This window comes from Stomoxys calcitrans, chromosome 4, assembly GCF_963082655.1.
Source record: "Stomoxys calcitrans chromosome 4, idStoCalc2.1, whole genome shotgun sequence".
Taxonomy (NCBI): Eukaryota; Metazoa; Arthropoda; class Insecta; order Diptera; family Muscidae; genus Stomoxys; species Stomoxys calcitrans.
In genome coordinates, this window is record NC_081555.1 from 157,333,174 (window position 1) to 157,355,431 (window position 22,258).

Here is a 22,258-nt window from a genome sequence, read left to right on the forward strand (position 1 = left end):
TCCAATGAACATATTTCCAAATCCCTATATGGATTAATTAAAAATTTTGTAATCTCGTTATTAAATGTTATGTGTCCGTCTATTAAATTTATCATCGTGTTAAAATGGTTTAGTAAATCAACTCCTATAATAAAATTGTACTTTCTTCCTTTTAACTCTTGCATTTTCCACTTAATTTTTGTATAATTTGGTAAGTTAAATTCCATAGGTGCGTCAGTTATAACTTCAAATTTAATTATGTCCTTCCTAGTTATGGTGCTAAATTCTATAGGTTGTTTTAGTAAAACTCGTTCAAAATCTTTTACCTTACTGTCAATCAGGCTTAAGTTTGCGCCTGTATCAATCAAAGCTTTATATTTCCTTTTATTAATCGTAATGGTTATGGTAGGTAAACAATCGGAGGTTGTTTCCGAAAAAAATTATTTTGTCTTTGGTCTTGTCCGTTATCCTGATGTAAATTTGGTTCAGAGTTTCCTACTACTCGATAATTATCTACTTCTATATTGTCTATTTCCATAGGTTCCTGCTGGTCTTGCCTAGGTTGATTCAAGCGATTTTGGCTGAAATTTGGCCTAGGGTTTCCTACCTGTTGCTGAAACCTTCTGAAATTTCCCGACATATTATTATAGTTACTTTGTTGGACTCTATACTGTCCTGAATGATTAAAATTTCCATTTTGATTCCTATTATTATAGTTATTATTATAACTGTTATTTTGTTGGACTCTATACTGTCCTGAATGATTAAAGTTTCTATTCCTATTATAGTTATCGTTATTATTATTATTATAGGTTTTATTATTATCATTATTATTTCGTTCTTGTCTAATATCCGACCTAAAATTATTTTGTCCTAACCAATTCCGTTGATTATATCCCTGGTTATTACTGTTAATCTGCGGATTAAAATTATTCCTATTTTGCGACCGATTTTGTCTAAATGTTACGTCGTCTTTAGTCCTAAACTTCCTATATTCTGGCCTAATGCATGTGTCTTCAAATCTCCTTCTTGTCAATATTTTTAATATATCATTAATGTTTCTTTCTTCGTAAATTTTGTCTAACAGTGTACCTTGTGTCATTTCCTTAACTGTATTTACTAAAAGACTGTCCACGTTTGATAAGTCAATATAGTGGTCATTTCGGTAATAAACTATTAACTCATCTGCCTTATATTTTAGATTCTGCAACTCTATTATTAATTCACTTACCGAATTTACTTTTAAGTTGGCTATCATCCTATATATATTGTGTGGTTCCACGTTCGGTCTATACCTTAGTTTTAAAGTCTCCTTGATTAGTTGCCAGTTGTCCGGTGTGGGTATGTTTATTATGACGTCTTTAGCTTGTCCCTGAATTATTTTATAGAATATTGTTCTTATGGCCTCTTTCTTAATATTTTCATCTTGTATAGTTGACAGCAAGTACTCAGTGCTACTAAAAAAGCTGTTCACCGTTACTTCTCCGGTGCCGGTGAAAATGGGTAGATGATTTATCGTTTTTAAAATGTTGTCTTTTGCATTATTTGATTGTGTATCATATAACACCGGGTTACGCTGTTGTTGTTGTAGTTCTTGTGTTTGCTGTTGCAATTCTAGATATGCTTGGCGTAACCGTTCCAATTGTTGATCCTTTCTGGCTAGTTCTTCTGCCACATTTACGGATGCGATGTGAGCTTGTTCCTCCATTCTTCTTCGTTTGTCGAAGACTTTTTGCCTTTGCGAATACACTTTTAAAAGAAAAAAAAAAGGATTGACTTCCTTTATCTAGTGGTGTCCACTTAACTTAAATGTTCACTGCACTATTGTTTATTTTAGTGGTGTTCAATTTTTTTGAATTATTCACTGCACTATTGTTTATTTTAGTGGTGTTCAATTTTTTGAATTATTCACTGCACTATTGTTTATTTTATAATCCTGGAGGGTCCCGTAGGATTCGCAGAATTTATTTAATTATTTATAATTTAGGTACGTTTCACTGGATCCTTTTTAATTCCTAAAGGATCCTACCGACTGCGCCAATTAGATAACCTGATTAATTATGTTTATTAAAAAAAAAAAATTGTTTTTTTCTTTCTTTTATTTATTTATTCGTCGACTTGCGACTAAGAGGATGGAACTAAGACTAACTTTTACATTTTTAATTTACTTATTCTACAGGTATTATTTGTTAATTAATTATTGCAGTGTTAGCATAAGTTTATTTTAAATGAAATTTGATTAACACACTTTTGTAAATAATTGTATACTCAGCTCCAGACAGTTTTAACTGGAAAAATAAAATAAAGTCAAACTAAAGAATGTCAAATTCACTTATGCTTACAGTGCAATAATTGTACACGTTTTATTGGCTAATTGTTTCCAAGAACTTATCAATTTTATCAGGGGTAGTATGATTATACGTAACTCCTATGCCGATGACCTTTATTTTAGATACATGGTTTCTTCAGAGAAATTTTCAGAATTGTATGTAGTTTTCGTTTTTGCTAAACGATTTTTATTTTTTTATACCCATCACCGCGAAGGATGGAGGTATATCATTTTGTCATTCCGTTTGCAACACATCGATATATCCATTTCCGACCCTATAAAGTATATATATTCTTGATCAGCGTAAAAATGTAAGACGATCTAGCCATGTCTATCCGTCTGTCTGTTGAAATCACGCTACAGTCTTTAAAAATAGAGATATTGAGCCCCCATATAGACCATGATAGCCCCCATATAGACCGATCCGCCGATTTAGGGTCTTATGCCTATAAAACCCACATTTTTTATCCGATGAAATTTGGGACAGTGAGTTGTGTTAGTCCCTTCGACATCCTTCTTCAATTTGGCCCTGATCGGTCCAGATTTGGATATAGCTGCCATATAGACCGATCTCTCCATTTATGGTCTTGCGCCCATTTATTGTCCGATTTTGCCAAAATTTGGAACAGTGAGTTGTGTTAAGCCCTTCGACATCTTTCTTCAATTTGGCCCCGATCGGTCCAGATTTGGATATAGCTGCCATATAGACCGATCTCTCGATTTAAGGTATTGCGCCCATAAATGGCGCATTTATTGTCCGATGTCGCCGAAATTTGGGACAGTAAGTTAAGTTCAGCCCTTTCGACATATTTCTGCAATTTTGGCCTCGATCGATCAAGATTTGCATATAGCTGCCATATAGTCCGATCTCTCGATTTAAGGTTTTGGGCTTATAAAAGGCGTATTTTTTGTCCGATGTCGTCGAAATTTGGAACAGTGAGTTGTGTTAGGTTCTTGGACATTTTTCTTCAATTTGGCTCAGATCGGTGCAGATTTGGATATAGCTGCCATATAGACCGATCTCTCCATTTAAGGTTTTGGGACCGTAAAAGAGGCATTTATTGTCCGATGTCGCCGAAATTTGGGACAGTGAGTTTTGTTAGGCTCTTCGACATTTTTCTGCTACTTGGCCCAAATCGGTCCTGATTTGGATATATCTGCCATATTGATCGATATCTCGATTTATAGTCTTGGCCCCATAAAAGGCACATTTTTAAACCGATTTCACTGAAAGTTGATACAGCGACTTATGTAAGGCTTTTCGACATCCGCATCGTATATGATCCAGATCGGTTTATTTATACATATAGCTACTAAAAACCCCAATAGTTTGTTATACACTATTGAACAATGACTTTTACTTACACTTAGTATGTGGTCCAAATCGGAACATATTTCGATATAGCTGCTATGGGGCATAAGGTATGGATTTTTCACCGGATTTTGACGAAAGGTGGTTTACATATATACCCGAGGTGGTAGGTATCCAAAGTTCGACCCGGCCGAACTTTACGCCTTTTTATTTTTTTTTTTCATCCATACAAAACAACCCGCCCTAATATATTTTCTGGATCGTTTAGAAGTCTTAAGTCGATCTAATCATGTCCGTCCCTGCGTCTGTCAAAATCACACAATAGCGGTCGACATATAAAGATAACCGCTTGAAATTTTGCTCAGAGACTTATTATTGATGTAGGTCATTGGAGATTGCAAATTTGCTATATCGGTTCAGATTTCGCTATAGCACCCATATGAACCGATCCCCCGATTTGACGTTTTTAGCCCCTGAAAGCCGCAAATGTTATCCGATTTGGTCGAAATTTCGCACAGAGTGTTTTATTATAACTTCCAACAACTGTGTCCAGTACGGTTCAAACAGGTCTATTATCTGATATAGCTCCCATATAAAACGATCTCCCGATTTGACTTCTTTAGCACCTGGAAGCCGCAATTTTTATCAGATTTGGCCGAAATGTCGCACAGAGTGTTTTATTATGACTTCCAACAACTGCATAAATCGGTTAATAACCTGATATAGCTCCCCTATAAACCGATCTCCCGATTTGACTTCTTCAGCACCTGGAAGCCTCAATTGTTATCCGATTTGGCCGAAATTTTGCGCAGTGTGTTTTGTTATGACCGTCAACAACTGTGCCAAGTACGGTTCAAATCGGTCTATAATCTGGATATAGCTCCCATATTAACCGATCTCCTGATTTGACTTCTTCAGCCCCTGGAGGCCGCAATTGTTATCCGATTTGGCTGCATTTTTGCAAGGAGTGTTTTGTTATGACTCCCAACAACTTTGCTTATATAGTTTCCATATAAACCGATTTCCCGATTGGACTTCTTGAGCCCCTCAAAACCGCTATTGTTATCCGATTTGTCAGAAATTTTGCATGGAGTTTTTTTGTTTTGGCTACCAAAGATTGGGCCAAGTACAGCCTAAATGGGTATTTACCGTGATATAGCTCCCATATAAACCGATCTCCCGATTTGACTTCTTTAGCTTCGGGAAGCCACACTTCTTATCCGATTTGGCTGATTTTTACAAATTTGCTACATAAAATACACAATTGTCTAAAACTGAGTTAATTTGTTTCAATGTTTTGCAGAATCCATGGTGGTGGGTTCTTAAGTTTCGGCCCGGCCGAACTTTTTTTTCTTTCACGTTTTTCTTTTATTTATTAGCCTAATAATTTTCTTCTCTTTAACTTTTAGGTCCCTCTAAGAAATTAGCCAAAAATGCTGCTGCCAAAGCAGCCTTAGCATCACTTTGTAACATTTCCTATAGTCCCATGATGCATCCCCAGAAGAATCTTCCCCTGCCCATGGATGATAAGTCCTCGTCCATGGAATTGCCTCAAATACATGCTGACACCATTGGTCGTTTGGTCTTGGAGAAGTTTATGGAAGTCATCAAAGGCCAAGAATCATATTCACGTCGCAAAGTTTTAGCTGGCATTGTCATGACAGAGAATATGAATTTCAATGAAGCTCAAGTAAGTAGGAAACATATAAAAAAATGAAATATCGTCATACAGCTACCATTTGTTTTTTTAAATGTCCTTGCTGAAAGCCAGAGTTGAGGAATGCGGAAGTCTGTAAGAAGAAGAAAGAAAAAAAACAATGGAATGCATTAAATTTGCCAAGTGATATTTAAAAAAGACTAAAACTAAGCCCGGGCAAAGAAATAATGAAGGGATTAATCCTTTCGCTTTCCTTTTCACTGTCGTTCATTTACATTTTAGAAGAATAATTAAAATGTCATGGTCAGTTGGTTTTTATGTACAAACTGACCCAAAGAATTTTCCTCACTCACAAGTTGTTATGGCTTATGACCCATGGAACAGGGAAGGGAGGTTTTGCTTTGGCATGTCAGTTTTGCTGGCCAAGATTTATGGCATTTTCCAGTGTAAGATTCGCTCAATGGCATCGCTGCAAACAATTTACATGTAAAACATGGCAAAAAAAAGGTTCTTTGGAATTGTTTTGATTTATTTCCCAATACTCCAGAGAAAATAGAACAAATTTAAATTTCCTCGCTTTGGGGCTTTCATCTTTTCGCTGCCATCACTTTTCATTAGCCTTTGTGTTTATAAATTTTAAATTTTGCTTTCTCTGTCTTTTTTTTTTTTTGTAGGTCATTTCAGTATCGACTGGTACCAAATGTGTCAGTGGTGAACATATGAGCATTAATGGCTCTGTTCTAAATGATTCACATGCTGAAATTGTTTCACGTCGTTGTTTCATGAAATATTTGTATGCACAATTGGAACTACATTTTAATCCGGGTAAGTCTTTTTTAAGTCCATTAAAGTTCATATTGTGTATTATTTTTTGTGTTTTTTCAAAAAAAAAAAGAGAAAAAAAAGAAAAGCGAAAAACTTTATGATGAATCAGTAAAACAAAGATTGATGTTTTGTGTTTGCATGTCGTCTCTGTAGTTTCTTTTATCATCGTTGTTCATTTTTTAACCCACACAATCCGCCATCACAAATGTTTTCTATTTATTTAAGTAATTGCATGCCTTATATTTGTTAGTTTTTTTTTCATTTGTAGTTTTTTTTTTTTTTGTATATTAAATGTTGTGTTTTATCATCTAAAATAAATGTAGTTGCTAGTTTTTGTTGTGGAAAAAAAAATTTGAGAAAAAATATTTTCCATGTAGAGTCATAGCAGCGCCACCCTCTTTAACTTGGTCAAAATTTTCGTTTAGTTAGGACTGGTATACCTCTTAAGGCCTTCACTGTATAACCTATGAACTCCTCAACTTGGCCTATTTGGCTACTATTTCATATATTGTATGTATTGGGTTGCCCAAAAAGTAATTGCGGATTTTTTAAAAGAAAGTAAATGCATTTTTAATAAAACTTAGAATGAACTTTAATCAAATATACTTTTTTACACTTTTTTTCTAAAGCAAGATAAAACTAACAGCTGATATCTGACAGAAGAAAGAATGCAATTACAGAGTCACAAGCTGTGAAAAAATTTGTCAACGCCGACTATATGAAAAATCCGCAATTACTTTTTGGGCAACCCAATATATTCATAATTAAAATCATTGACATTTCCAAATAGCTTTACTTGGAGTTATATTTTGCCCAATCGGCCTCAATGCCATACTGGGGGATTTTCTGCGGGTCCCAAATATTAATGCCAGTTTCGTCCTCTACACTACATTTAAAGACCTTTTATATGAAACTTACTAGCCGAACCGGGCCCGCTCCGCTGCGCCTTCTTTAACTCTCTAATATCTTTTTATGGTGGGGACACTTCGCCCTGAAAGCGGGTATCGAATTCGACCTATTGAAGCCTATGACGCTGAATGCGTTCGAATCCTGACTAGAACATCGGAGTTTATCCCCTCATAATGTTGGCAACATTTGCGAGATACAATGCCATGCATGGTCATTTAAAAAATTTTCCCCAAAGAGGTGTCGCACTGTGGGACGCCGTTCGGTCTCAGCCATAAAAAAAGGTCCCTTATCATTGAGTTTAAACTTGAATCGGAAAGCACTCATTGATGTGTGAGAAATTGTCCCTTCTCGGTTCCTGGTGGTAATGTTCTTCCTTAGGGGAGGGATGAAACCTCAAACATTTCGACTCAAATATGGATATCAAATTCGTGCTGAACTTCCAAATCCCATTTATTTGAGCCCCATATTGCCATGGTCGGTAAATATGAACCGCTTGGATGGTGTTTTCGACATGGGACGCCCACCGGCACTTTGCACTGAAGATAGATATCAAAAATCGTTCTTAATTCCAAACGGAAATAAAGTTCAATTTAGGGGGTGCTTTAGGGCGTACCCCAATACACTTGGCTCCAAAATTGGATATCAAATTCGTTTTCTACTCTCAAATACCTTCCATTTGAGTCCCATATTGTCATAATGGAATGGGTCGCCAACTAGACTTGAACGGAAATTTTAATGTCATATTCGTAATCTAGTCCATAATACCTTTCATTTGAGTCCCATATAGCAATGGTGGGCTAATATGCCCATTTGGGGGTATTTGGGGTCGGTGACCTTCCATTATTTGGACCTAATGTTTTTAATCTACTGCCCAATACTTTTCATTTGAGTTCCATATTGACATGAACTTCGGCAAATATGCCCATTTGGGGTTTTTGGGCGTTGGCGATCTTCCATTACTTGGAACTAATGTTTTTAATCTACTGCCTTATAATTTTCATTTGAGTCCCATATTAACATGAACTTCGAATATATCTGTTTAGAGAAGTTTTGGGATTGGCGGGGCCCGCTGGGTACTTGGACCCAAATTTTAATACCATATTCGTTTTCTGGTCTTCAATACCTTTCATTTGACACCCTCATTGTGTCCATCGGACCACTTTCCGATATGGATGGCGTTTTTGGTGTAAGGGGGAGGGTTCGCCTTGACCCGATATCTAAAAATTATATAGACTATGTTTCCTTCCAAGTATCATATAGTCATAATGGGTCTACTGGCGTTTTTGAGGGGGTGGCGTGACCCCCTATACTTCGATCTGATTTTGTATGCCAGATTTGATACCTACTCCCAAATACCTTTCATTTGAGCCCCATATTGAAATGAACGTCCAATATATCTATTTCGGGGAGTTTTGGGGTTGGGCCGACCCGATGGGTTCTTAGACTCAAATTTTAATACCATTTTCGTATTCTACTCTCCAATACCTTTCATTTGCTACCCATATTGTCCGATATAAGTATAAACAACTTCGTGCGGCTTCGTTCGGATGCCTCTATATCAAAGCTTTTTCATTTAATTGATGTTTAATGATATTCACATAAACACAGTTTGGTCTTTTTCACAGTATTAGCTCTACTGCCAAATAACTTTCATTTGACACTCATATTGGCCTAATCGATCAACATGTCAATTTGTGTGGTTTTTTGGGTGGGGTATTCCCCCAGGTTGCTTGACCCTAATATTCTTTAACAAATTCGCGATTTTGGGTTACCATCAGATTGAAAACATCAAATATCGTTTAAATCGATGCCCAAATCTGAGAAATATGTCGTTTATGAAAATTTTGGTAAAGGGGAGCGTCCGCTCCCCCTTCAGCATTAAAAATGATTTTACGAAATTCTGTTAAACTTTTCAGGATATTTTTATACTCACCACTATAGGATGGGGGTATACTAATCTAGTCATTCCGTTTGTAACACCTTGAAGTATTGATCTGCGATGCCATAAAGTATATATATTCCAGATCTTCTCGACATTCTGATTCGATTGTCGAAATCACAATAACGGTCTAACCCGTAAAGCTAGCCGATTGAAATTTTGCACAGATACTTAATATTTATGTAGGTCATTGGGGCTTGCAAATGTGCTATATTGGTTCAGGTTTAGATATAGCTCCCATATAAACCGGTCTCCCGATTTGACTTCTCGAGCGGCAAATTTCATCCGATTTGGCTGAAATTTGGCACATAGTGTTCTGTTGTGACTTTCAACAACTGTGCCAAGTACGGTCCAAATCTGTCTATAACTTGATATAGCTTCCATATAAACCGATCTCCCGATTTGACTTCTTGAGTCCTTTCAAGCCGCAAAGGCTGAAATTTTGCATGCGATGTTCTGTTACGACTTCCAACAACTGTGCCAAGTACGGTCTAAATCTGTCTATAACTTGATATAGCTCCCATATAAACCGATCTCCCGATTGGACTTCTTGACCCCTTACAAGCTGCAATTTTTGTTCGATTTGACTGAAATTTTGCATGCGATGTTCTGTTACGACTTCCAACAACTGTGCCAAACACGGCCAAAATCAGTCTATAACCTGATATAACTCCCATATAAACCGATCGTTCGATTATCCTTGTTCGATTCCTAGAAGCTTTAATTTTTGCTGGTTTGACAAAAGTTTGGTGTGTAGAATAAAATTATGCTCTACAAGTCAATTTATTTTGTATAAATTTTTAGCAGAATTCATGGTGGTGGGTTCCCAAAATTCGGCCCGGCAGAACTTAACACACTTTTATTTGTTCATTTGTTTAATTTTGTCCTATAAGTATTTCTTTTTTATTTGTATTTAATTTAATATTGATTTTTGTTTTAATTTTTTTACATTATTTTATAATTAAATTCTAAGACGCTATGCTATTAAAAAAATCAATTCCCATACCGGGAATCGAACCCGGGCCTTCTGGGTGAAAGCCAGATATCCTAGCCACTAGACCATATGGGATACAATTTTTTCATCTCACTATCTGCAGTTACAATTGAAAATCTCTTCTTTTTTGAAATAAAATCAAAGTTTCTTGGTGTTTGGAATAAAAAAATCACTCATTCAGGTTCATAAAATCTTTCTCATATGACAAGAAATATTTGTAGAACATTTCCCTACAAACCGGTGTCCGCATGTTAGATTTGCTTTTCTGAGTTATGCACATAACCATTTGATAGTGATTCAATAAAATTAATCTCTCTCCGTGTTTAAAATATTTGTAAGGTTTGAAAAATTTATCAATTTGTAATAAAATTATTTTTATGGAAAGTTATAGAAAATTTAGAATTAAATTTTGAAAAAAAAAACTTCCCATACCGGGAATCGAACCCGGGCCTTCTGGGTGAAAGCCAGATATCCTAGCCACTAGACCATATGGGATATTATGCAATACACAACGTAAACACTTGGGCAAACAATCACGCACATCTTTTTGACTGATTCATTAAAAACACATGCTATTTTTAGCTGCCTTATAGACTATTGTAGTTCTATCCATACCACCACTGTGTCTGCTTAGCTAACATCTGTGTTCAAAACCACCTATAAGTGTATGGCCAACGAGAGGTAGCGTTCATGGGGAGACAACAAACGAATGAAATTTGTTAATGGCAAATCTAAAGTGTTTCTCAAGTAGTATTTCTTCTTGGATGTTGTTGCTATTTTGATTTCTTAACATTTCAATTGTCTAGTTTTATGATTGAAGGTCTTATGATTCGTGTTTTGTTTGATGCGGCGTAAAATTATTTTGTGAATTTAATAATGGAAAAAATGGCTTAAGCAAAACTTTTGTAGTTATGAATTATTTTTTTTTTACCTTAGTGAAAATATTTTTGGTTAAATTGAAACAAAATAAGTAAAAAACATCTTCCCATACCGGGAATCGAACCCGGGCCTTCTGGGTGAAAGCCAGATATCCTAGCCACTAGACCATATGGGATGTTATGCAATAACCAACATTACTTGGGCAAAGAACCACACCAATTTTTACCGATTCAATTTATTCGTATTCTATTTATAGCTGACGCATTGGCTATTGGTATTGGCCATTATTTGAGTACGGTTTCAGCTTTGCTAACACCTGTTTATAACCTACACCACTACTGTGGTACAGGGTATTATAACGTAGTGAATTAGTTTGTAACACCCAAAAGGAAGAGAGATAGACCCATTGATAAGTATACCGATCGACTCAGAATCACTTTCTGATTCGATTAAGCTATGTCCGTCTGTCTGTCCGTCTGTCCATGTTAATTTGTGTACCAACTACAGGTCACAATTTTCATCCGATTGTCTTCAAATTTGATGTGGGCATGTTTTTCGGCCTAGAGACGAAATTGGTAAAAATCGGTTCCGATTTGGATATAGCTCCCATATATATGTTCGTCCGATTTGCAGTAATACAGCATTGAAATGGTTATTTGTTAACCGATGATCTCGAAATTTGGCAGGAAGGATTTTTTTATGACTCCCGACATTACAGATGAGTTTCATTAAAATCGGTCCAGATTTGGATATAGCTCCCATAAATATGTTCGTCCGATTTGCAGTAATACTGCAATAAAATGATCATTTGTTAACCGATTTTCTCGAAATTTGGCAGGAAGGATTTTCTTATGACTCCTGACACCTTAAATATAGCTACCATGTATATGTTCATCCGATTTGCAGTAATAATGCAATACAATAGTCATTTGTTACCCGATTCTCTTGAAATTTGGCAGGAAGGATTTTCTAATGTCTCTCGATAGTACTAGGGAATTTCATTAAAATCGGTTCAGATTTGGATATAGCTCCCATATGCATGTTGGTCCGATTTTCAGTAATAATGCAATAAAATGCTCATTTGTTGCCCGATTCTCTCGAAATTTTCACCCCAGGAGCCACTGCAAGCGTATTGTTTGACCAATCTTGTCAAAATTTTCCACAACGCTTTCCTCGATTTGTCAACCTAATTATTACAGTTTGAACACATTTGCTCGCCGAAATCCATCAAAATTGGTTTAGAATTGGATATAGCTCCCACATTGTACTTATAAAGTAAGGTGTAGGGTATTATACAGACGGCAACGCCCGACTTTTGCCCTTCACCACTGGTTTCAAAATACATTCAGGTTAATCCATTTAGCCATTCATCGAAATAGTACCTTCTTATGTTTTTCAAGTGTCTAGTTTTATGGTTTGTAGTTTTATATTTGTTTGATGTAAAATTGTAGTTCCCAACTCTGTGTGTAGACAAAATTACTACATTTCAGTTTTTCAATTCATGGAAATGTGTTAAGGCTAATTAAAACAAAAAATTAAAAAAATTTTCCCATACCGGGAATCGAACCCGGGCCTTCTGGGTGAAAGCCAGATATCCTAGCCACTAGACCATATGGGATACAGTGTCTCATCACTATTTATTAGACAATGAAGCCTATTCTCATTCATATTTTACAATGTGCGTTTAATCTTACACCCTCTCACACATAAGTTCATCTATGTATAGTTAGATATGTGATGTTGTATTGATGTTGTAATATTTTAGGATTTTGTGTGTGTGTGTGTTTTTGTCAAATTTAGTTTAGATTGAAGTGAATTATAACATAATCCCCTATCAATGTGTGACAGCATACTCATCTTTAGGATTTACCTTTCCCTTACACATGAAATTCTGTGCGATTCTGTGAACATTAAGATGCTCTATTTTTAATATCAAATATGAGGAAATGTGGGAAAGATCAAATGGATTTTCCAAGAGAAAAATTTGATTATTAGGGATTTTCAAAGATTTAAAATTCTATACAGAAAACATAGTATAAGTTATAAGTTATGCCACAAGACTTGACAAATGGAAACATTAATCCAGTTATTGAAAATTAAATGAACTTTTAGTGGGTAGGACATACAAAAAGGGAAAGAAAGTCTGTCACTTTGGAAAGGTTAGAGATATCGAAAGTTCAGGTCACCGTTAGCAATTCCGTCGATGACGATGAACGCCCCTGCTAGAATCCTCGCGAGAACATCCAAACAATTTTTCAGCGGTAGTTACTCCCTTAATACCGGCGACATTAGTTAGATCGTATAAAACCTTACTTGAAAGTCATTTCAGTAAATCACATACCAAACGTCAAACAATTCACTTGAGAAGTGTGCCCACTAAGTAACTCAGATGTCAAATCGTGAGATAGGCTTTAATGGGGCTCTATCCGAACACGGACCAATATGGTCCATAAATAATTCCACCTGACAAACATCAAATCAAAGAGTGCTGCAAAACGCGTTCAAAAGCTAGCTTACTTTCAACAGACTGGCTGGCATTGTAGAAGCGACTTAGAATGTCACGATAATAAAAAAATGTTCATGTGTTTACTTATTCAGCTTGTTACAGCCGCTCATGGAATCAATTTATATCTTTGCGTTAATTACCCCTATGGGAAGTCGAGAAAATGTTACATAGAACAAATTTAAAAAAGTATAGGCTCTTAGATCAATGTTTCAAAATTTCGGAAGCGGAATGACAAACTTGATATAAACCGCATTCTATGGAGGGGGTTTAATCACGATAGACATTTTTGTGCAATAATTTTATCAAAATCTCTGCCCGGAAAAGCTAAGCTTGAATACAAGCTGTCAATTCATTTCATTGGTAAATGTAAAATTAAAAAAAAAAAACAAGATCCTAGATCGCTTTATATGGCAGCTACATCGGGTTATATACCGATTTGGGCCGTACTTAGCACAGTTGTTGAAAGTGATAACAAAACTCCTCATGCAAAATTTCAGTCAAATCGGACGAGAATAGCGCCCTCTAGAGGCTCAAGAAGTCAAGACCCAAGATCGGTTTATATGGCAGCTATATCAAAACATAGACCGATTTGAACACTACTTAGCGCAGTTGTTGAAAGTGATAACAAATCACTACGTGCAAAATTTCAGTCAAATCGGATAAGAATTGCGCCCTCTAGAGGCTCAAGAAGTCAAGAGCCAAGATCGGTTTATATGGCAGCTATATCAAAACATGGACCGATTTGGCCCATTTACAATCCTAACCGACCTACACTAATAAGAAGTAATTGTGCAAAATTTCAAGCAGCTAGCTTCACTCCTACTAGTCCTAATCTGTCGAAATAAATTAGTTTGAGAGAAGATTCCTCTACGGAACCTATTTTTCTCATAGCGGTAATCAAGTCACTAGACCCTATGGGATATAAAAAAAGGAATTAACGAATTCTCACACCCTTATGTATTTATTATAATAAAGCTAGTACGTGATTCGTGGTGAAACGTGGTGCTAACGTAACGTCGAGTGTGAACATCTTTACTGACAGTAAAATTGCCATAAGGGCTATAACAACCAGGACGTAAGCTAACGAACATTTTTGCAGTGTAAAAAGAGAATAGCTTCTTCTCTGTGTATGGCAAAATCCGCATCGTTTGGGTGCCGAGCCATAACGGAGTAAGGGGGAATGAAAGGGTAGAGGAATTGGCGGTGAAGGCCAGAGGACTACCGTCAATAAACTTGGTTAACCCGAAGCCTTTCGGATTGACGCAGTCCGAGTTAAGGGCGTGGGCGACAAATGCGCATGCAACTCTGTGGAACTGCGAAACGGTCGGTAGGATGACAAGACGAATGCGCATGCAACCCTGTGGAGCAGCGAAACAGACGGTAGAACGGCGAAAATGCTATGGGGGGATCCAGATCATGAGAAGACGAGGCTACAACGGAAAGGAAATAAGAAAGAGGTCTGTATAGCTATTGGTATCATAACGGAACACATAGGTCTACGAGCTGACTTATGTAAAATCGATGCGGAAAGTGATAGCATGTTTAGGGCATGCGGGGAAGATGGTGAGACGTTGGAGCATTTCTTTTGTCATTGCCTGGCTTTCGCGTCCAACAGATACCGGCACTTAGGTGGGGACCCAATACCATACATGAATTTAGCGGCGTGGCATGGAAAACAATTAAGGATTTTGTAAGTAGCATGGAATTCCTACCTTAGATTTTCTTTTTCGAGGCCACTTTGTTTTTTGTATTTAGAGCGCACAACAAACCGTTGCTGGTTTAGGTGTATGCCCATAATGGCATGGGGCGCATTTTAAATGGTAGGATAATAAATCCTTAACATTGCGTCAAATTATTGAAGATAAAAATCTAAAATGAAGGTCATAGTATCCATGAAAGTTAGCAAATTGGTCTTGGAACAAGATAACCCTGAATCGTTGCTAAATACGCAAAATAGCCTTACAAATAGGAGCTTCTTTATATGTTACATTTATTTAGGGTAATGTGCTATGTTCAAAAAATGCATTTTTAAAAAGTAATAATTGGACAGTCATATGTGAAGTAAAATATGAATCAATCAGCCATTAACATTTGAAACGGATTGTCATGTCCGTTAGTAAATAGGAAATTTAATTTAAATATAGTTTCTTTATTTTAAAGTTTTGGTTCTTTGACTCGTTTTCCATGCTAAAACCCTACGAATAAGGAAGAATTTTAAATTTTGGGTCACCTTTTTTTCAGTGTGCTAAAGTATTTCATTAATATCTATAGAAAAACTTAAAAAAGTTTTCCCATACCGGGAATCGAACCCGGGCCTTCTGGGTGAAAGCCAGATATCCTAGCCACTAGACCATATGGGATACAAAAAACTTAGTAACAAATTATCACATGCTAATATTTATAAGTGAGCTATAGCTTCAGTAGCGCTACACTAGGTTAGGTTGAAAAGAGGGTGCAGATATTAATCCGCCCAATGCCACTATGGACATACACCTAAGGCAGTAATCGGCTTGTTTCGCGCTCTAAAAACTTTTTCAGCGGTAGAATAGCGCTGCACTAACTAATATGGGAAAATTTTCGCCGCTGTTTCCTAATAAGAAGTTTACAATGCGTTCTTACAACCCTCATAACACAACACTAATGGAAGCTGCATGATTAACCCCATGACCCACAATTAAAAACATTTTTTCCCATACCGAGAATCGAACCCGGGTCTTCTGGGTGAAAGCCAGATATCCTAGCCACTACACCATATGGGATACAAAAAATTAACAAATTATCACATGCTAGCATTTATAATAGAGCTCTAATTTGAATAGCGATGCAATCACTGATTTGAGAGAATTAACGCCTTATTAGAAGATAACAATGCGTCTTTACAACCCTCATAACACAGCATTCAAGGAAGCTACATGATTCACCCCATGACCAACAATTAAAAACAATTTTTCCCATACCGGGAATCGAACCCGGGCCTTCTGGGTGAAAGCTAGATATCCTAGCCACTAGACCATATGGGATACAAAAAACTTAGTAACAAATTATCACATGCTAGTATATTTATAATAGAGCTCTAACTTGAATAGCGCTGCAATCACTGATTTGAGAGAAGTTACGCCTTATTAGAAGATTACAATGCGTCTTTACAGCCCTCATAACACAGCATTCAAGGAAGCTACATGATTCATCCCATGACCAACAATTAAAAACAATTTTTCCCATACCGGGAATCGAACCCGGGCCTTCTGGGTGAAAGCCAGATATCATAGCCACTAGACCATATGGGATACAAAAAAACTAATTGGCATACAATCAACCCATGCCAAAAGCTGATAAGAATTTAATAGAATTTAATTTTGTTATCTGTCTGTGTGTGTGTATTATTGGTGTGCTTTTCTTATCATTTTGATTTTGTACTGCGTATACATTGATGTCTGTATAAACAAATGTGTAGGTCATATATAATTTTGTAAACAAAAATAAATCTTCCCATACCGGGAATCGAACCCGGGCCTTCTGGGTGAAAGCCAGATATCCTAGCCACTAGACCATATGGGATAATCCAAAACTATACCAAGCACCGAACTTTCATGTTTATTCACCAAACAACAATTAAGATTTTCTCTTAGAGCATATTAAGTGTAAATAACTATCAAGGCTTAATATCCATCATTAGTTTTCTTTTTTTCTCTATACACTTTCTTCATGTCATGTTTAAAGTGTTTTCTGTTTCGAGGCAATGTGTATATGTTTGTTGTTGTATTTCTATGCATGTTCTGTATGTTTTTTCTAAACATTTTGGTTTTTTTTTTGAAAATCTATGTAAATACCTAAATCATTTAATTCTTTATAAAAGAGTGCATTTCCCATACCGGGAATCGAACCCGGGCCTTCTGGGTGAAAGCCAGATATCCTAGCCACTAGACCATATGGGATATAGCAGAAAACATTACTAAAACCTCTATCATATGCATTGCCAGTTTTTGGAGAACATTAGACTTTGAGACAAAAAAAAAAAAAAAACAGAAAATTTTTAATCAAAAGCAATTTTTTTCTTAGAATTTGAAGTTTGTTTTGAATACTCTCATCTCTCGTAAGTTTTTGGATGATATATCTACCCACTAGCAACACCACAACCACCACCTCAGCCACCACCATCGTCGTCAGCGTCGCTAGCCAAAAAGTTTACATGGAATTAAAAGAATAATAAACATGTTCATCAAAAACAACATCAATACTCATAATAAATCTTTAAGCTCATTTTTGTTGGTTTTTGTTTTGTTTAACATTTCATTAGTTTTATTTTGTAGTTCTTTTTCATTTTGTTTTGTTTTGTTCATTTTCTAACACCTTAAGAATGATAAAACATCAATTTTTCCAAAGAAAAGTGATTCAAATAGTTAACAACCCACCCCGTTCAGCCCCCACCCCACCCATCAAACACCAGCCACCAGTCCTCCACCATCCGCCCAAAGTACTGATTTATATTTACAAAAAAAAATTTTGAAATTTTTTTTTTTTTTAATTTCCATACTAAAAATTTTATAATTTCCTTTTCTTTTATACAAGAAATAAAAATTCATAACGCCCAAAAATTTCAAATAAATCAAAAAAAAAAAAGAAACTCAACATAACAGCGAATTTATTATTAATAATAAAAACAAAAATTTATTTTATTTATTTTTATAGCAACAGCAAATCAGTCAATTTTCGTGAGGAACCAAGAAAATGCGCAATACCCGTACAAATTGAAAACCGGTGTACATTTTCATCTGTACATAAACACAGCGCCTTGTGGGGATGCTCGCATTTTTAGTCCCCACGAAAATGACTCGAGTGTTGACAAACACCCAAATAGGTAAAAATATCTTTACAAATATTATTCCTATTATATACTCTCTCTATATATACTACTTTGTACTTTTCGTTTTTTGAAAAAAAAAAAGTTAATGAGAAAAAAATAATGAAAGAGAAAAAAAAAAACATTCTTTTAAAGTAAATTCTCGAAAAGCCAAGCCAAGAAAAAAATTTACAAAATATTTCTTTTGTAGACCAAGTAGAGTAAAGATTTTTTGGAACCTCAAAACAAAACGAAACGAGACGAAACTCTCACTTACACACACAAACACACACAAACACACACACACACTTTAAAGAACAACAATTTCTGAAGAAAAAGTATTTAAAAATAGCATAAAAAGACAACAACGGAAACACGCGCGCCCCTTGCTCCCCCGCCAACCAACAAACTTACAACGCGCTACACAGAAAGCAAAAAACAACGTCGTGTACTGTTCCCATACCGGGAATCGAACCCGGGCCTTCTGGGTGAAAGCCAGATATCCTAGCCACTAGACCATATGGGAGGTTAGTAGTGGCCCCGTCTCACAAATGTTACATTTGAATTACTATTTTTAAATACTTTTCATTCGGAAGTTCTTGCTGGAAGAAAATGAAATCAACCAACTCAAGTTTTACTTTAAATTTCGATTTAAGTTTTTTCCAAAACTCGTTTTGAAAACTTTGTTTTTTTTTTTATTTGTTGGAAGTATTTCTTAACTCAACTTAACCCCTCAACCCAACAGAGTTGATATCGATTTGTGATCTGTACTTATTTTCCTTTCTTCTTCTTTCTTTCGTTCTATTTTCTTCTTCTTTTCTTGTATACTTTCTCTAAAATGAAAAAAAAAATTTATATATATTTTTTCTTTTCGAATTTCATTCGTCTTCTTTTTATACTTTTTTCAATCGAAATTTTTCTTCATAAAATTTTTGAATAAATTTTCTTTAATATCGATATTAATATTTCTTATTATTGTGTCTTTTTTTCTAACAACGTTCTCTCTACTCCTTTACTCTCCTCTCTTTCTCTCTCTACTTATGTCTACGTCTGAAACATTGTGGAATTTTTTTTTCAAAAAATATTTTCAATGATGATTATCATGTTAATGACAATGATGATGATGATGATGATGTTGATTACTTATGTTGCTGTAAAAATGTCTATTTTTGTTTTCTAACACACCAAAAATAATTTTTCTCAAAATCCCTGATTATTTCGAAAAAAAAAACTATAAAAAAATAAACCCAACTAAACCGAATTCGAAATCAATCACAACACATCGAACCCCACCCAATAATGATTCAAAAAAAAATCACTACCTCTCTGAAAACTGCCTCTCTGTGATGTGTACGTACATGATGAGTAGAAAAGCGCGTGGTCAGTTGCGTACAAAGATTGAGTCGGGTGAAGGAACCATACCCGTCAAGAGCAGTGATGGCATACAGACTTGGGATGGTGTCTTAGAGGTAAGTTGGAATATTTTACTAACTACTGTTTTTTTTTTTAGAGAACATGGAGAAGGGTATGTTTCTGCTTTTTAAAGAAATTTGCATCTTAACAAGTAAAAAATAGCTAGTTTCGGCTGGGCCGAAGATTTTCGGCAAATTCTTCCATTAAAACGGGTATAAATTGGGCTGACTATATGCCTAAGAAGTCAAATTGGGAAGGTTGGTTATATGTTGGAGCTTTGTTAGGTAATATACCAATTTGTGGTCAATCTGCTTATGTAAGTTGGAAATCACAACAAAACATCTCAAATTCCACATCCAAGTCCTATAAGTAATGCACTCACCCGTGGCCGAGAAGTCAAGTCGTAAAATCGGTTAATATTGCTGTTAGAAGAATCTTAAAAATGGGTTTATACTTTTGGTATATTTAATTAAAAACAAAAACAATAAGTCAAGATCCCATATCAGTTTATAGTTTATGTCAGGTATCAAAACGTAGACCGATATAGTCCATTTACAATCCCAACCGACCTACACTAATAAGAAGTATTTGTGCAAAATATCAAGCGGCTAGCTTTACTCCTTCTACAGACAGACGAACGGACGGACGGACGGACAGACATGGTTAGTTTGACTTAAAATATCATGATGATCAAGAATATATGTACTTTATGGGATCTTAGACGAATATTTCGAGGAATTACAAACAGAATGACAAAATTAGTACACCCCTTCCTATGGTGGAGAGTATAAAGAAATTAAGGTCTTCTTGGTGAAAGTCCGATGCCCTTGCTACTAGACCATATGGGATACAAAAAACTTATGCAATAACGCTAATGCATTGAACCTTTAAGATAAAATTTGAAGTATAAAAGATAAAGGAAAATAGAAAAAACTATTTCCCATACCGGGAATCGAACCCGGGCCTTCTGGGTGAAAGCCAGATATCCTAGCCACTAGACCATATGGGATACAAAATACCACTCGATACATTATCACACGCTTATGCATCATTACATTGAGGAAAACGTGAATTTGACAGCCATCATTGCGAATATTTTCCATTGTTGCTTATTGGGATGTTCTCGATCAAGCCTTTACAAACGCCATGAGAGATGGAAGCTGTCATCTGTATATTGCTTTGGTGTTTGTATTTTCCCATAGGGACCAATCTGGACGATATTCAACGGAATGGGGTTGAAGTGTAGCAAAACCCACTTTAAAATTTCATCAAAATCGGATGAAAAAGGCTCCTTTCATAGGGTCAAACTCTATATCCGGAAATCGGTCTATATGGAGCTATATCCAAATATGGTCCGATTTTCCAATTTCATCGAAATCGGATAAAATTGCTCCTCTTATGAGCTCAATACTCTATATCGAAAGAACGGTCTATATGGTCCGATCTGGACCACAACAAATAGATGTCTACCAGAACTCAATGTGCTAAATTTCATCGAAATCGGATGAAAACTGCTCCTTTTATAGGCTCAATATACTATATTGGGAGTTCGGTCTATATGGCAGCTATATCCAAATATAGTCTGATCTGGACCACAGTTGGCAGGAATGGTTAGAGGTCTTCCAGAACTCGATGTGCCAATTTTCGTCGATATTGGATAATAAATGGATCTTTTATGGTCTTAATACCCTATATCGGTAGATCGGGTCCGATCTGGACCACACTTCACGGAAATGGGGAGGGGTCTACCAGAACTCACAGTGCCAAATTTCATTGGGTATTTACCCAATAAATACCCAAGTATTGGGTATTTACCTTAGATACCCAAGTATTGGGTATTTAGGCTGCCAGATCAACCTCAAATCGAACCTGGATGAATGTCAGATATCGTAGCCACTAGACCATATGGGATACAAAAAAAACTTTTGGTAAATTATAACATGCCTTCTGGAGAAAAGCCAAATATTCTAGTCACTAGAACATATGGGACACGAAAAAGTTATTGACATATTATCACAAGCTGGTTAAACTTTATTATTGAAATAAAACCGATATCACTAACTGATTTGAGAAGAATATCCCCGATATACCCTCAAGACGCCACCGTAGCATAGGGGTTATCATGTCCACTTATGAAGCTGAACGCCTGGCCAGAACATCAGAAAAAATTTTTCTGCGGTGGTTTTCCGCTCCTAATGCTGGCTACATTTGTTAGGAACTATGCCATTTGAAACGAGTAAAAGCGTGGTTAGTTCGACCGGGACGAATCTTATGTACCCTCTACCATGGATCGCATTAATCAAGATCTTTGCCCGGTAATTCTTTATAGGTAAACAAAAGATAATGAATAAGAATTGCTATGCTATTGTAGTTATATCAGCTTATGAACCGATTCGGTCCATACTTGGTTGGATGTTGGAGACCATAGTAGAAGTCATTGTGCAATATTCCAAACAAATCGGATAAGAATTATGCCATCTAGAGGCACAAGAAGTAAAATCGGGAGATCAGTTTAAATGGGAGCAATATCAGACTATGGACCTATTCAAACCATATTTGACACGTATGTTAGAGGTGCAAAATTTTTGCATAATCGGATAAGAACTATGGCTTCTAGAGGCTCAATAAGTAAAATAGGCAGATCGATATATATGGGAGCTATATATGCACTTATGT

General features: G+C 36.0%; 1 protein-coding gene and 12 non-coding genes across 18 annotated transcripts in view; 1 reads left to right on the forward strand and 12 right to left on the reverse strand.

Moving 5' to 3' along the window:
• LOC106081700 (double-stranded RNA-specific editase Adar) overlaps positions 1 to 22,258 on the forward strand; it is a 372,583-nt gene that overhangs the window by 334,130 nt on the left and 16,195 nt on the right. For all 6 annotated transcript variants that reach the window (XM_059366908.1, XM_059366910.1, XM_059366907.1 and 3 more), the window contains 4 exons: positions 5,030 to 5,310; positions 5,952 to 6,102; positions 18,019 to 18,187; positions 19,539 to 19,638. In XM_059366908.1, the coding sequence (XP_059222891.1) occupies positions 5,030 to 5,310; positions 5,952 to 6,102; positions 18,019 to 18,187; positions 19,539 to 19,638 (701 nt within the window). The remainder of the gene's footprint in view (positions 1 to 5,029; positions 5,311 to 5,951; positions 6,103 to 18,018; positions 18,188 to 19,538; positions 19,639 to 22,258) is intronic.
• Trnae-uuc (transfer RNA glutamic acid (anticodon UUC)) lies at positions 9,948 to 10,019 on the reverse strand. Its single transcript has one exon. It is a non-coding gene; the product is annotated as a tRNA-Glu (tRNA).
• Trnae-uuc (transfer RNA glutamic acid (anticodon UUC)) lies at positions 10,368 to 10,439 on the reverse strand. The gene has a single exon. It is a non-coding gene; the product is annotated as a tRNA-Glu (tRNA).
• Positions 10,927 to 10,998, reverse strand: Trnae-uuc (transfer RNA glutamic acid (anticodon UUC)). The gene has a single exon. It is a non-coding gene; the product is annotated as a tRNA-Glu (tRNA).
• Trnae-uuc (transfer RNA glutamic acid (anticodon UUC)) lies at positions 12,370 to 12,441 on the reverse strand. The gene has a single exon. It is a non-coding gene; the product is annotated as a tRNA-Glu (tRNA).
• Trnae-uuc (transfer RNA glutamic acid (anticodon UUC)) lies at positions 15,618 to 15,689 on the reverse strand. The gene has a single exon. It is a non-coding gene; the product is annotated as a tRNA-Glu (tRNA).
• On the reverse strand, positions 16,017 to 16,088 carry Trnae-uuc (transfer RNA glutamic acid (anticodon UUC)). The gene has a single exon. It is a non-coding gene; the product is annotated as a tRNA-Glu (tRNA).
• Trnae-uuc (transfer RNA glutamic acid (anticodon UUC)) lies at positions 16,278 to 16,349 on the reverse strand. The gene has a single exon. It is a non-coding gene; the product is annotated as a tRNA-Glu (tRNA).
• Trnae-uuc (transfer RNA glutamic acid (anticodon UUC)) lies at positions 16,545 to 16,616 on the reverse strand. Its single transcript has one exon. It is a non-coding gene; the product is annotated as a tRNA-Glu (tRNA).
• Trnae-uuc (transfer RNA glutamic acid (anticodon UUC)) lies at positions 16,816 to 16,887 on the reverse strand. Its single transcript has one exon. It is a non-coding gene; the product is annotated as a tRNA-Glu (tRNA).
• Trnae-uuc (transfer RNA glutamic acid (anticodon UUC)) lies at positions 17,193 to 17,264 on the reverse strand. The gene has a single exon. It is a non-coding gene; the product is annotated as a tRNA-Glu (tRNA).
• On the reverse strand, positions 18,624 to 18,695 carry Trnae-uuc (transfer RNA glutamic acid (anticodon UUC)). Its single transcript has one exon. It is a non-coding gene; the product is annotated as a tRNA-Glu (tRNA).
• On the reverse strand, positions 20,520 to 20,591 carry Trnae-uuc (transfer RNA glutamic acid (anticodon UUC)). Its single transcript has one exon. It is a non-coding gene; the product is annotated as a tRNA-Glu (tRNA).